Here is a 15,391-nt window from a genome sequence, read left to right as displayed (position 1 = left end):
CATTTTCTCCTGGTCTGTAGCACTGAGTCTGTTTCTATCCCCATTTATATGTGAAAAATTTAACCTAGTGAAGATCTAAAATTTTCACGACTTGGCCTGGGGCTGGTTACTGGCATGGTGTTGTGTCCCAGGGCGGTGTTTCCCTGAGGATCTGTGGGGCGTGCGTGATGGATGCCTGGGGTGGCACTGGGGGATTTCATGTGCCTCTTTTTGGGGTGCAGGCCTTGGGCAGCAGCCTGTGAGCTGGCTGCCCTTCAGCTTCGCATGGAACTATTCTTTTAAAGCCTTCCTTGTGCTGGAAAACCACACTTTGGGTTTCCCTTCGCTATAAAACAATCCTCTAAGCTCGGCGGGACCGGCGGTGGGGCAGCGGGAGGGCCCGCTCTGTGTCTGTGTCTCGCTGCGCCGCTCTCCGCGATGCAGCTCCGTGCGCGGAGCGAGGCCCCCGGGCCTGCCCGGGCCCCGTTACCCGCCCGCAGGGTGGGGCCGGCCCCGCCCCGGCCCCGCCCCGGCCCCGCTGCCCAGAGGCGGGCGGGGCGGGGCCGCTCGGGGCCGGTGCGAGCGCGGGCGGCGGCGGAGCGGGCCCGGCCTGGAGGTGAGCGCGGGGCGGCGGCTCCGGGGCGCGAACCGAACCGACCCGGCCCGGGCCGAAGCGGCGGCCGGAGCGCGGGGAGCGGGCGCGGGGCGGGAGCTGAGGGGGCTGGAGCTGAGGGGGCTGGAGCGGCGCTGCCGGCGAGCGGCGCCCCAGGCCGGCGGCTCGGCTCGGCCCGCCCCGCCCCGGCTGCGCGGCCGCGCTTCCGCCGCTGCCGGCGGTGCGGCCCCGGCCCGGGGCGCTCGTGTGGTGGTAGCCGGGCCGGGGAGGGGAGCGGGGTCTGCGGCCGGCGCTCTGCCAGCTCGTCGAAGTCCCCCGGGGGCTGCCGGGGCCTGGGGAGCGGCTTCCCCGGGGGCTCAGAGAGCGCCTTCGCAGGGGGCTGCCGCTGGTCCGGCCTGGGCGGCTTGGCCGCTGCCCGCTCGGGCTGCGAGTGTGTGAGCGGCCGCGCCCCGGCACAGCCCGTCCCCTGACCCGCCTCCGTGCGGGGAGCCGGGCCGGGAGGGTCCTGCGTCGCCCGGCTGCTCGGTCAGAGAAGCGCTGCTGAAGCGCCGCTCACCTGGCAGGGGCCGGCCGCGGGCGTTCCCCGCTGTCCCCGCCCGTCCAGCTCCTTGCAGGCCAGCGTGCGGCCGTGCGGCTCTGCAGGGCAGAGCCGTGAAACCCTGCGAGGCCGTGAGGAGGGTCGGGGTCGTAGGGGAGCCTGAGGTATGGGCCGCAGGGAGACACGTCGCTCCTCTCGCAGCCGAGCGCTCGGAATCTTCACCTGCGATGGTGGAGTCCTGGTGCATCATTTGTGTCAGCTCAGTGTAGCGGTGCTAACACGGGTGGCTATGGCTTAAAGAGTTAAGAGAGGAGAGTTTGCTTTTTTGTGCTTCCTTGCTGCTCCGTGTGTAGCCATCCCTTCCCATGGAAGGCAGGGACCACCCTGCTCACACTTGGCACCTGGGAAACTGGCCTCACTTCAGATCTGCCTTCTGCAAGGGTGAGGGCTGGAGCATGGCCCCTGCTGCTGACCAAAAGACACCTTGCTCAGAGGAGTTCCTTTGAAAGCCATTGGTAACATCCAAGTGTGCAAAGCCAGATTGAATGGGGCTTGAAGTATGCTGGTCTAGTGGAAGGTGTCCCTGCCCATGGCAGGGAGCTGGAACAAAGTGGACTTGAAGGTCCCTTTAAACACAAACCACTCTATGTTCCTATGATCTTGCATATCCTCAGGTGTAAGCTGCCTTTCCAGATTTGCTGATAGCTGAAAATGCTTTCTTGCTTCTGAAAAATATGTTTATTCCATCCAAGCAGAAGATGAAACTCATTGTGACTTAAAAGCTCTTTCAAAAAGTACCTGGTACGAAAAGTAAAAAAAAAAAAAGATTATATACAGCTATCTCAATTTTGTAAATTTTGCTTTGTTTGCCCCTTCATTTAGGGCTGAGAGCTGTGCTCATTCAGTCACTGTACTTCAGGGAGCAGATTTAGCTTTGGTGCCTGGTCCCAGTTTGTAGGAAATTATCAGGATAAACACTGGGTGCAAGCAAGTTCATAGAGAGGCAATGCAAGAAAGATTTTTTTTTTTATCCCAGAACACCAGGGTTGTGGTAATATTATATTTTAGTTTTGCATTGTTGAGACCTTGTTGTGGCTCACCCATGGCAGGAGGCTCTCGGTGGGATGTTCTGTTCTGCCTGTAGAAATTCTGTGCTCTTGGAGCTTGCAGCCTGTCTAGTTAATTTTCCTTCTCCTTTCGTGTAGTCAGCCCCTAGAACTGAAGTGTTTCCTGAACCATGACACTGTGGTTTTTGTCCAGAAATGTCATATGTAGTCAGAGGACTTAAAACCCAATATGTAACTCCGGTGGTGGAACTGGAAATAGTGCTTGACTTGGTTAGCACTGCTCACACATTGGGTGTTGAAGGCAGAGGGAGCAGACTGGGCTATCTGGGGATTGTCAATAGTTGTGGTGGCATCAGTGGGCTGCCTTGGGAGGGAACAGGATGTGGCGTGGGGGAGACGCTCCCAACAGCAGGCCACTGCTCTTCTGGGCATCATGCTTGCTTCTGAACATTGTGTGTTCTGCCTAGTGCTTGTTTGGCCTTTAAAATCTGATTATTGGCCGGTGTCAATATTTTTAGGAACATGTCATCAGTGGGATATGAGGTCAAGCGCCACTGAGTTCACTTTTCCTGTTACCACCTGTGGGGAAAGACTTTGTTGACACGTGCAGTTTCTGTTTGATATGACTTTGGTCTCTCCTGGTGGTGACCAAAGCTAGAGAGTACCCAGGAGCTCCTCCTGAGTCCAGCCTTGGGTGGCCTGCCTGCCTTGCCTTGGGGAAGCAGCTGCCTCCAGCTGGAGAGGAGACAGCTGCAGTCTCTGCAGGGCTGTTCCTTCTGCTGCCTTGGCTGTTGCTGCTTGCATTTTTTTCCTTTTGAGTAACTGCGGTGTACGTCTCTTCCAGGAGCTGTTTATTCAGAAGGGAATGAGTGCTCCTGGAGCACTAATTTTAAGAGTGGGTGGCTAATAAAGAGCCCGGTGAGGAGTAGGACTGATCCTGGGCATCTCCTGAATGCCAATAGCAAAAGTTTATCATGTCATTACCTGATAAGGGACATGATATCAAGGGGATACAGATGACCAGATCAAGCTCTGGTTTCTCTTCAGATTAGCAGTTAGAGGTATCTCTTTCTACTGAATTTTGTTGTTAGGATGGTTTTAAAATTTATGACCTAGAAGTTTTTCTCCTTGGCTGTGTGGCTGCACAAACCAAGAAGTTCAGCCAAAGAATAAATGCAAAACACCATAAGAAAGAAATTTTCTGATTATTTGTCACCCAAAGCTGGGAGGTTGGGCACAGGGCAGTGTGTGCCCACTTCTAAGGTTAAGCTCATCCTTCATGCTGGGTTTGGTTTTGGGTCCCTGGTGCATGTCCAGAGAAGGGCAGTGGAGCTGGGGAAGGATCTGGAGAACAAGTAGATGAGGCACAGCTGGGCAGGCTCAGCCTGGAGAACAAGAGGCTCAGGAGGAACCTTCTTGCTCTCTCTAACTCCCTGACAGGAAGGTACAGACAAGCGGGGGTCAGGCTCTGCCACCAGGGAACAAGGGGCAGGACAAGAGGAAATGGCCTCAAGCTGTGTCAGAGGACATCTAGATTCAATATCAGGGAAGATTTCTTCACTGAAAGGTTTGTCAGGCATTGGAGCAGGCTTCCAAGGGTAGTGGTGGAGTCCCCATCCCTGGAGGTGTTCAAGCATGTGTGGATGGGGCATCTGGGGACGTGGTTTAGTGGCAGTGCTGAGTTAGGGGTTGCACTGATGATGTCAGAGACTTTTTCCACCCATAATGATTCTGTGATTCTCACACTTTCTTGTTGCATGCTGTCAGCTGGGAGGCTGGCAGCATCTCTGGGTGGTCTCAGCTGTGCTGCTTGGTCAGGGCTCTGCAGGGGCTCAGAGGCCACACAAGTCTTGTGGTGGGTGTGATTAGGTGGGGAGGCATCTGTCTGCCCTTTTGGGATAAGTTTATCTTCATTCAAATCCTTGGAGTAGGCTGCCTACCTACTCTGAGCACAGAGAGACAAAGGAGTGTTGTCATGAGCTGCCTCTCTTCTTTTTTGACAAAACACCACGTTTACTACAAAACAATAAACTGTCACTCCTTTGGATGTGAAGGCTGTCCCACCACAGTACCTACACACTCTGGACTGTTGGGACACTGTATGGTGTTTGGGTAATTCACCCAAAAGGCCCAGGGAGCCTCCCTGTGTGTTCCTGCTGGGTGCCTTGCACCTTGCTGCCAAATACTCGGTGCCAGAGGTGGCCATGGGCAGGGGCTGTGCTGCATTTGAGCACAGGCCTCACCTTTGTCTAGACCCTGCTGTGATTCCCCATGCAAATATAACCCCTACTCTGGTGGCATGGGAGAGCTGGGGAGAGCCTCATGGGACATTTTCCCCATGTCAAATTAAAGATTGGCTCTGCCACCAAGCCGTGACAGCAAGACTCATGTGTAGGAGTCAGCCTACATTCACTAGCCTCAGTCTCTCTGAGATTTTTGCCCACTGATTTAATCTGGGTATAGCACAAATTTCCTAGTGAGATGAGGAACTGTTGGTAGCCCACTTGACTTTTTAACTTGCCAAAGAGCCAGGAAAGAGACTGACAGAGTGATGTAACAGATGGAGAGAGAACAAAATGGGAAAGAACAATTTTTTCTTTATGTTACCTTGTAGCAATGCCTGATGAAGGCTCTGAGCTACCAGCAGTTAAGGTTTTGTATGAATCATCATTTTGGGGATGCAGGAAGTTAATAATTCTCGTTATCTTGTGTGCAGTCAATGGGATGGTTGGGTACCCATGAGAGGTACCTACCTCACCCTTCACTGTCCCCAGTGTTCATGCTGCTGGTGGGAGGACGCTCATCAGCAGAAAAACCTTGTCAGAAACAAAAATGTTCATGTTGAGAGGGCAGAAAGCACAAGTTTGACTACCCCATTTCTTAACCAGGCTTCAGAATGGTTAGTTTTTCTTCCTGCTTTTTCTTCCCAGCTGTTGGATTTCAGTCATTATTGAATGGTTTGGTTTGGAAGGGGCCCTAAAGCTCATCTTGTTCCAACCTCTCCCATGGGCAGGGACACCTTCCACTAGACCAGGTTGCTCCAAGCCCTGTCCAGAGTTTCATTAACCTTATTACTGATTTTGCTAGTGGGATAAAGAGTGTTAAATAAGGATTTTGTGATAGTGCTTCAGTGGGTGATATTTTCATACAGAATGTCAGTGTAAAATCTTTCAGGCTGTTTCCTTCCATGTTTCTACAGACCCTGCTCGCTGTTGGAAGATGGGAGAGATAGAAGGAACATACAGAATTCTGCAGACACCAGGCTCTCGTTTAGGTGCCCAGAAGACCTCAGGAGTGAGTACCTTGGAGCCAGGACAGAACCTCTTGACTGCCATGGCATCATCGCCTGCCAAAGCGCACGAGCGCGACCTCCCCGTCAAAATCAAGATGTTGGACAACACAGTGGAAGTACTTGACATTGAGGTAAGAGATATTTACACCTGATTTCAAGTACACTGAGTCCCTGATAATTTAAAGCTCACAAGGATGTGCCTCTGTAGAGAGTTGGGACATTTTGAGGCAATATCTGAATGAAGATTCCTGTTGGGATTTACCTGCTTACAAGTAGTGATATCAGTTGCATGGCTTGTTTTTTAAAATCTTTCAAGTATAACAGATGTTTTGTGTTTTTAACAGACTTTAAATACAAGCACATACTGTAGGGAGAGTCTTTATTTGTTGTTTGCTTTGGGGGAACACGAACTGTCTTCTGCCAAAATGTTCTTGCTTCCTGAGCCACATGCAGCTTTGTCAATTTGGCAGCTGGGAGAGCAGAAGAGCTTTGCCTTAGTTACTGATTTATATTAACTATTTTAATGGTTTGTATCCTCTACAAATAAACTTGCTCCTATTTGAAAGTCTTTGATTGCCAGCACGCTTTAGTAGGGATGCACCAAAGCAGTGTCAGTTCAGTGTTTCTGAAAGTGTTTATTTAAAAATATGCTTGGGGATATCTGCCATAAGACATAGAAGTCATGCACAAAGTAGGGAGATTCTGCTTTGAAACTTTTTTTTCTTCCAATTCTTGTTACATTTTCAGCATTAACCTCTGAGCTTAATTCTAGTTTGCCTGAGAACTGTTGTTAGAAAACAACTGTGTTGTAGTGAAGCTGCTCAGTTTTCAGATATTCTACCTTAGTATCAAACTGTAATCAGTAATTTATAATTACCACTTGGAACTGGAGCCTTAGTGTGTTTCATAGACTCAAAAAGGGTTTTTCAGATAGAGTCAAAAAGGTGTCTGTGGAACTCTGAAGAAATAGTGGATTTGGGGATGTCTTCTACAGATTTTGTCCAGCTGTTGAAGTCTCAGACATGAAATCTGGTTTTGTGGTTTTTTTTTTTAAAGAGCGAGGCTGTGCCTGTATCCTTCCACTTGAGCACAGACTGTCTGGTACTGCAAACCCACCCATCCCTCATGTACCACATAGAACACAAAAGCCTCTTTTTTTCCCTTTACATTATGTTAGATTTTTTTTTTTTTTTAGAAAATCCGCTGACTTTGGTTCTTTTGAAGGATAATTTTATTTATTTTTCCAAGTTGACGTAGATGGTGCTTTTGTGTTTTGATTCAAAAAAGGAAAAAAAATCTCAAGCAACACCCTCAGCTCTGTAATTTTGAAAGTCAGTGCAAGGCCAGGTTTATGGGGCTTTCAGCTGGTTGTGTTGTATGTGTTAACCATAATTAGGAGCTCTCTTAACTTTCTTTACCTGGAAAGCTCTCTCTGATTATGACACCCACAGAAACACCCAAATTCAGGCACTAGCATGCTGAGGCCACAATTAATACTGTGCTGCTTTTCTTTATGAGATCAGTTGGAACTGAAAGACTTAGAAACCTCATGCCTGATGCTGTGAGTGATGAGGAAAAGGGGTCATCCTTGGGTCGGCTTCAGAGCACTGAGCACAAAAAGGTCCAGAGTCAGCAGCTGTGGCATTACAGTCCAGCTAACACTGCCTCCATTGCCTTGCAGTTTTGGCTAAATAAGGTAGCAAATGATAGAAAACAGGCATGAGGTATTAAACTGTGACCATCTGCCTGATTTCTTTGGTGAACTGTTGGGACAGCAGGAACTGCTGACTGCTGTTTGTCATGGAAAATGGGAATTTTTCACTTGGGATTGAGGGCAGACATTAGGAAAAACAGTGACATTGCTGAATAGGTGGTGCATGATAGCACAGTAATTTTTCAAAAAGCAGTTAGATAAACTGGTGGCCAAGCAGCTATCCTAGATCAGATTGCCATGCCACTTGCCCACTTCTCTTTGCTTTTGTAATTTTTGTCACTAGATGTGAAAACAAGATGTGATGTTGTGGGGTTTGTGTTTGATTCAGGTCAGCACCTGTGCAGTGGCACACAGGCCTTTCCCATGGGGTTTTGGCACTGCCTGCTCAGGGAGATGTGGGTGATCCCAAAAGGTGGTTTGGGTTTTTTTTCCCCCTATTCAAATGATTTTCTCTTCTGTCTGTAAGAACTATGGCAAGTGACTTTTTACTGGGAAAAATGGTGTGTCAGTGGAAGGACAGACTGAGTGTAGGATCAGCTCCTGGAGAGACCCTTCCCTGTGCAGTGTGGTGGGGAACCTGATGCAGTAGCCCAACAGCCCTGTTTATTGCCTCCCTGCCTAAAATGAGCCACAGTAGCATTTTTAACCACATGGGATGAAGAGAGTAGCCACAGTAACAACTTAATCCATGCAGCTTTACCTTGTCATCCCTTCCTTTCTCCAAGATGTGTTTAAAAGTTTCTTCTCTCCTGGCAGGAGTTGGTGGTTGCCCTTTTTGGTAGCCCACTTGACTTTTTACCTTGCCAAAGAGCAAGAAAAGAGACTGACAGAGTGATGTAATGCACGGAGAGAGAACAAAATGGGAAAGAGCAGTTTTTTCTTTGTGTTACTGGTGTATCTGGAACAGTTTACTAAAAGTTCCACATAGCTATGTTCAACCACCTTTTAAGTCCACTCTCTCTGTCCATTTTCCCCATCTGTTTCATAAGGTTTGATTTCTAAGTAGGAATTTGATTAATTACTAAGAGGGAATTACTCTTTAAAATATGTTGGGCAGAGCCTTTCTCCAGTGGATCTGGTTTGAATGTTAGGGGATGGAGAAATACTCAATGTTTTCTGGAGTTTAAAAAAACTGAAAATGGGCTATTTGTGAGTTCTCCTTTCCCTTCCAAAACAGAAGAGAGAATGAAACATATCCATTCAAAGCTAGGCTGCAGTATTCATTATTTCCATGAGCTGGATTTCTTTTCCCTTTTTACAGCCAGCTTGTTTAGTCAGCTCAAATTTTGCATGTGCCATTGCATGGGGTACCTGCCTCTTCAAACTAAGTCTGTCCAAAGGGTGGTTTTGCAGACTACAAGATGAATGATTGGCAAATTCAATTTAGTTCAGACTGTGGGCACACTTCAAAGTAATCAGGGTTTTACAGTAGAAGTTCTGCCAGCTTTCCAGGTTTTTTGAAGAGATTAAACTTGGAGGCTTTTGATCAGCACAAAAATGTGGCAGACTCTTAAGTAGAAGGGTATGGGCTAGGCTGAATAACCAAAATTACATTTAATGGAATTGCTGCCATCAGATGATGTTTAATATTTGGCCTGTGTGTTGTTCCTTATGTAAAAAATGTGTCATTTAGGAAATTCTTTTACATGAAATATTCTCTATGCTATGAGGAAATGCCCCAGAAAAAGTAGTTTATATTATTACACTTCAAGTTTACTGGATTGTTTGGGGAGAACTTGGTGCTTCTTCAGTGGCATCTACTTCCTCTTCTTCTGCTGGGATGTCAAATGAAATTTGGGATTCAAAAATATTTGTACATTTTATTATAGGGTCAGCCTGCCTGCTCCACTCTAAGGGAAAATTGAAACTGGAAATTTTTTCTTTTGTGCTAATCTTTGTTGGGTTGTTTTGAGAACAGAAGTTTGTTCTTTAAATTTTTTTTTTATGTAATGCAGTAATGATGTTTTGCATCCCTGCCATGTTGTCTGAGGTGTCCCTCTCCCTCTGACAGGGGTGGACTCCTAGCAGGGAGATGCTCCATCCCACTGCCATTATTGAGAACAGGCTAGTTAGATAAGATTACCCTGTAATTCCCCCCTTTATTTTCTTATTAATTAGTGTCCTCTCACTGCTCTTGTCTGCTTTGGTGTTCATTGATGTACCCTGCAAAACTATTACATTACTACAAAACCAAAGTGGCTTATTCTGTACTAAGCTGAAAATGTGTACTTGATTACTCTGACAGTGATAGTGTCTTTGCTGGGCACTTCCTTGGCTTATTGCAATTTATAAATTGCATTAATAAAAGTGCAAAGCTACTCTCCATCCTTATGTTTAGAATGGAATAGAATCACTCTGGTTATATTGGTTTCTGTGCAGTTTGCAGTTATCTGTGATTGAAAAGGTGCCATGAAAGTGGCTTCCCCTGGGATGCCCATTGTTTTTGACCAGCCATTGGAGGCCCTGAAGTCAGGAGCTGGGCTGGGGCTGCAGGAAGTTTTTGGGATTGCAGAGGAAGCAATCTGACTGCAATATCCTTCCCATGGTTTGGAGAGAGTGTTTCCCACTCGTGCACATGGCAAAATGCTGCTCTCATAGCAGTGTTTTGGTAGTGTTAGTGCCCCCAAGAACTTCCATGGGGATGTTGCAGAAATGGTGCAACTTTTAAGTGCTGTTATTGAGCAATTTTTAGGAAGAAATTTGTGTATGTTAAACACTGGGATGATGCAGTGGGCACTGAAAAGCACTTGCTGTGTGCCATGAGGAGCCCCGGGCACGTTGCTGCTGGGACAGGCAGCCCAGTCCTGGCTCTGGCACTTGTGCCCTCCTGCCTCTGCCTTGCTCTCCCCGTGCCTGCTTAGACCTTCCTTTCATGAAGGCTTTCTCCCTCTGTGCTGTGAAAGTATTAACAGCTTAAATATGTGAGGAGTCAAGGAATAGTCTGCTGCTGAATCCTATTAAGTGCTGTGCTGGAGGAATCGAGGTGCTGTTGGTCAGCTCACAGTGTTTTTCTTCCCTAGCCAGGAAGAAATAGTCAAAATTCCAGAAAGAATCATAGCCAGATGTTTGTCGTTGCTTCGGTTTGAGTCTCCTAAATATGGCAAATAAGCTGCCTTAGGACTTATTTTTATCTGACCTCAGAAGAGAAAGTTAGTAATTCACTATTTTAAATTTGCAATTATTATAGGGTTTAAAAAGAAGGTAACTAAAGCTTTGCCTTTTGTGTGCCGTTTGATTCCACTATATATTTTTTAGGCCTGTTATTTTGTGTTTGGAAGCTTGACTTTTTTGATGCTATGTAGGAATGTGGTATGGGGTGGGGAAAGGTGAAACCACAGCCATTTTATTGACAGGCATTTAGAGTGTGTGTTTTGTTCATTTGAGTGTTTTTTGGGTTTTTTTTTTTTAAGGAAAAATATGAACTTAAATTGTATAAGCCAAAATTATTATTTTACAGTTCTCTTGACCTTAGGTGTCATTTTATATGTAAAGAAAATTGAGTTGTACTGCAATAAAGAAAAAACAGTCTGAATATCCCTGTACAAAAAGTTGATTATGTGCATGTGCCTTAAAACACAGAAACCATTTAGGAAAGTGGTGATCAAGTGTTATTGCAGTCCTTGAAATATTAATGTAGTGGATTGAGGTCATAACAGTTTGTATGGCTAGGCAGGTGTTCATTTCTGTTTTCATAATCTAGTGATGTAGGATAGTGAAAATCAGCTGAAATCAGTCTTATGCTATTCAACCAAAACGGCTGTAGGAAATGCTGTATTCCACAAAAAAACCCAAAATAAGAAGGCCACTGGAAACCTTTTAAACCTTTTTTGGGTGTGGATGACATTCAAGGCGGGGCCCACAGATGGGTAATTCTGTAAAATATAGGGAGCCTGAAAGGAAAGAAAACCCAAAAGCAAACCAAGAATCAACCCACAGGCAGCTAAAGACAGCTACAGAAGTTCAGTGTGCTGAGAGGCAGATCAGAGAAATTTTAGGTTTGTGCCTACTGGCAGAAGGGACCTGGAGCTGAGCAAGGATGATGTGTCATGGTTCTCTCAGGGTTCAGAGCAGCACCGTCTTGGGGATGTGCATTTAGCTAAACAGGGTTGCAAATGCATACCTGTGTGTCAGCCCTTCCTCCTTGCAACCAAATTCCTGTTTGGAAAGGGCAGTGCTGCCTACTTGGTTAAGAGAGAGACTGTATATATTGAATATTTAAAAAGCTGTTCTATGGTGGCAATGCCTAGCGTGAGAGATTTACTGTTCAAGGTTGGAGCGTTGGATATGGGAGGGGGGTGGGCCCCTCTGTCTGACTGAGCAGTCATTCATTAATAAAAACAAGAATTAGAAAAGGGAAAACCCCCAGAGCTTTGGAGAGACTCTGTTAGAGCTGACATGTCTTCAACTGAAATCATGAAGGAAAAGTGTTGCTGTGCCCTCAGCCCACTTCTCAGGCAGATAGCCTGTACCCAGTGGTGTAGGAAACCCCTGCTGGTAAGGGGGAAGTTAGAAAAGCTTGGCCTTATCTAATCTGGCTTGTAGGTATTTATTAACCCATCACCACGTTATCAAACCTCTGCTCAAAGTACAGTGGGGAGTGATGTTAGGACAGCTGGTGCCATTTCATTTTTGCACAAAACAAAAGGGAGTTCTGGCCTTTTCTGTAAAAATACCCAATGTGTATTTGTCTTTTGTCCAAAGAGTCTGTCATAACTGTCTTCTAGATGTTTTGAACTATTTCCTTTCGGCAGATTTCCTCAAAGAAGTGTCAGCCTGGAGTAGCCTAGCACCTTGCAGGGGAAGTACAGTCCCTGGGTGCTGTGACACCTCTCCTAGGAGAGAAGGCTGGGAGAACTGGGATTGTGCAGCCTGGAGAAGGAAAATCTCTGGGGAGACCTTATTGCAGTCTTTGAGCACCTGAAGGGGCTCCAAAAAAGCTGGAGAGGGGCTTGGGACTAGGTTCTGGAGTGGCAGGACAAGGGTGAATGGCTTCCCACTACCAGAGGGCAGGGATAGATGGGATCTTGTGAAGGTGGTGAGGTGCTGGTTCAGGTTGTCCAGAGAAGCTGTGGCTGCCCCTGGATCCCTAGAAGCATCCAAGGCCAGGTTGCATGTGGCTTGGAGCAACCTGGGATAGTGGGAGGACTGCCCATGGCAGGAGCTAGAATGAGATGGTCTATCAAGTCACTTCCAACCTAAACTATTCTGTAATTCCATGAAAACCCAGATCAAATCTGGTGAATGTGGACATGGATGATGGTTTTGAGGCAAAAGCATAATTAATGGAGAAAGACTTGCAATTTTAGTGAGGTGGTGTTTTTTTTTTTTTTAATGAACAGAGGAAAACAGAGTATTTTCTGTGTTTAAAATGACTTAAAAATATCATGTTTTCTTTAGATGCATATACATGCATATGAAATGAAGCTGTGCAAGGTCCCAGAAGCACCAGCTGTCTGAGTGTGTGGGGTGGCCAGGCCCGAGGGAATGGCTGTAGAAAGGTTCAGGGCTTTGTGCAAGGAACAATGTTCAAGGGAGAAAAATTGAGATCAGTCTCCTGACTTCTCATTCTCTTTATTAGCTTGTGTGTACAAAGGAGGTGCTTAGACCTTCGGTATGAACCTGAATTTGGGATCAGCTACCCCAAAACTGCTCCTCTCTGTGATACTGTCACTGTTGTCACCTGGATGTTTAATTATTAACAAGCAGGAACTTTGGTGCCAAATCATCCGGCAGTACCTGTGAAACTCTGTCCAAAGATGTGACCCACAGTGTTAATTTATGTGACTTCCTTCTTCCCCAAGTAGTCTACAGCAGTTTTATTCCAAGTAGTCCAGGTATTTCAGCACAGCACCATTTCTAAAAACTTAGGACCATTTTTTGTCTCTACGTGCTCTCTACCTAAGTATACATTTTCCAGTCTCATTCACGTAATTCCCTCCCTTTTGAGAATGTCTTCCCATGTCAACCAATTGTTGTTTTCCTACTTTGAGGCATCCAGCAAGTCTAGCCACTCTGGAAAAGCTTGTTTGTTGGGTAGAGCTGGTTCAGTGCTTTGACATTGCCTTAAATGATCCTTTAAATGATCATAATTTTAAAGCTAGCCTTAATTAAATGAGCCAGAGGCTTATATTTCTAGAATAATTTGTCTGGCTGCGGATTCTGCTTAAAAAAAAACCCTGACAAAACCACATCAAAACCAACCACTGAAATCCTAGGACAAAAAAAAAATCACAGGGAGAGAATCTTAGATTTTTTTTTTTTTTCCTAAACAAAAAATGCCCAATATGGAGTGTAATAATGGAACTTAAAATAGCTCCAAGATTTTTATTTGGATTTGCAGCTTCCATAGTTCAGTAAATGATACTTCAGTGCTGTGTGGAAATACTGTAATGTAATAATTCTTCTTTCTGTAACATAATAACTTCTTCTTTTTCATAAAGAATAACTTTCAAGATGAAAGTGCACTCTATCTCATTTTGTGATAATGAAGCTGCATCCTGTGTTCTGTAAGATGTTAAATGCTCTGCAGAATATTCTTGGTGTGGTCTTACTAAAGTAGCCTGTAGTTGGGACTTGTCAGTATAGAAGGGTGGATAAAATAAATGTATTTAAAATACCCCTTTTCTTCACAGAGTTAAAAGAAAAATTGAAAGAATTGAAGCTTAAAGTTGTTGTTAAATGTTAAGATGATCAAAATAAAATAGTACTTAAGCAATTTGGCTGAACACGTGAAAACAGTGTTTGACAGAGTTGTTACTTGGTGATTGTTTTCGTGGGGAATCAGGGAGTATTTTCATTGGAGTTACTAGTTCCAATCAAAATTGAGAAAACTAATAAAATACTAAAGAGGAAGGCAATTGTTTCTTGCTTATCCAGTCTGCAGATTGAATACTAGATATGGAGCTGTAAGGTCATCTTGGTTCAGCCATGAAAGCACAAAGTTAAAGACTAGTATTCCTTGCCATATTAGATTATTTCCTTCTTTCTAATAAAGATTCTGATGTCCACCCTGTATTCAGAAATGCAGTTTTGTTTATATGTGGCATTAATGATGATTATTAACAGGGAATTTTGAGGATGTTTTTTCTGTCTCACGCTTCATTTGGACAGAGATCTAATAGATTGCAGGAGGGTTGGACATAAACAGAGCTATAAACTCACCAAAATGTTTGCATATTTCTGATTAAGAAAGGAAATAACAAGTCTATGTTTAGTTGCAAATTGTCTATTTTTTTAATTTGCCAAAAAATGAAAAACCACTTTTTCATTAGGAAGACTTCTAAAGTGCCCGAAGAAGAAAAACCAATAAAAATCTGTGTTGCAGTGGCCTTTATTTAATCAGTTTAATTTGCCTTGGCCATTCACAGGGTGCTCTGCATTGGCTGCTTGTGAGTGATGATTGCCTCTCATGCACACCCACTGTTAACTAGAGGAATTGGTCTCCTGACAGATGCAGATTTCTGTGACACAAAAATCCAAGGTGTTTGCTGGTGCTAGGGCACTGGCTGCACAAGAGTTTCCATTCTATACCTCAGCTTTATAACTCTTTTTTTTCCCCAAACTCATTACTTTTGGATTGATTTTCCCTTCCAGCTTATCTGCTGCCAAAAGTGGATTTCTTTTTTGGAAAGTTGGAGCAAGGGCAGCTTGCTAGTTTTGGAAGATGAGAGTACTAGTCCTTATGAAAATATGGAGGGTTTTGGTTTTTAAATTAAAATATGTGGAAGCAGAAAGTTAAGATGTTCTGGAAGACAAGTTTGGGAGGTAGAGAGGAAGCCTTGATTTTGATAATATTGAGCTATGGTCTACTGAAAATCCTAGGCTATGAGTTTGTTTTTCTCTCTTCGTAAGCTCAGACATTAGGGCAGAGGAGGGATCTGCCATGTAGGAGTAATACTTGAGAAAACAGCAAATAACACTTGGCTTGATTCTCCTCCTCTGCTCTGGTGAGACCCCATCAGGAAGACATGGATCTGCTGGAGCGAAGACCTCCTCTGCTGGAGGAGGCCACGGAGATGCTCCAAGGGCTGGAGCCCCTCTGCTCTGGAGCCAGGCTGGGAGAGCTGGGGCTGCTCACCTGGAGAGGAGAAGGCTCCAGGGAGAGTTCAGAGCCCCTTCCAGTGCCTGAAGGGGCTCCAGGAGAGCTGAGAGGGACTGGGGACATGGAGTGACAGGACAGAGGGCAGGG

General features: G+C 45.6%; 1 protein-coding gene across 6 annotated transcripts in view; it reads left to right on the top strand.

The window, feature by feature from the left end:
• Window positions 1–508: 508 nt before the first annotated feature.
• The window catches only part of FARP2 (FERM, ARH/RhoGEF and pleckstrin domain protein 2), a 73,249-nt gene continuing 58,366 nt past the window's right edge, over window positions 509–15,391 (top strand). For 5 of the 6 annotated variants that reach the window (XR_011002743.1, XR_011002742.1, XM_068201220.1 and 2 more), the window contains exons 1-2: window positions 509–595; window positions 5,397–5,620. Coding sequence is in view for 4 of the 6 variants with exons in the window: in XM_068201220.1 (XP_068057321.1) it covers window positions 5,417–5,620 (204 nt within the window). In the remaining 2 variants the exon portion in view is untranslated. Of the gene's footprint in view, window positions 596–1,232; window positions 1,295–5,396; window positions 5,621–15,391 lie in introns of those variants that run through there. The other variant, XM_068201218.1, reaches the window with a different exon arrangement.

The sequence above is a fragment of the Anomalospiza imberbis genome, chromosome 10 (genome assembly GCF_031753505.1).
Source record: "Anomalospiza imberbis isolate Cuckoo-Finch-1a 21T00152 chromosome 10, ASM3175350v1, whole genome shotgun sequence".
NCBI lineage: Eukaryota > Metazoa > Chordata > Aves > Passeriformes > Viduidae > Anomalospiza > Anomalospiza imberbis.
Note: the sequence above shows the minus strand (reverse complement) of the source record. Positions and strands in the feature narration are given on the sequence as shown.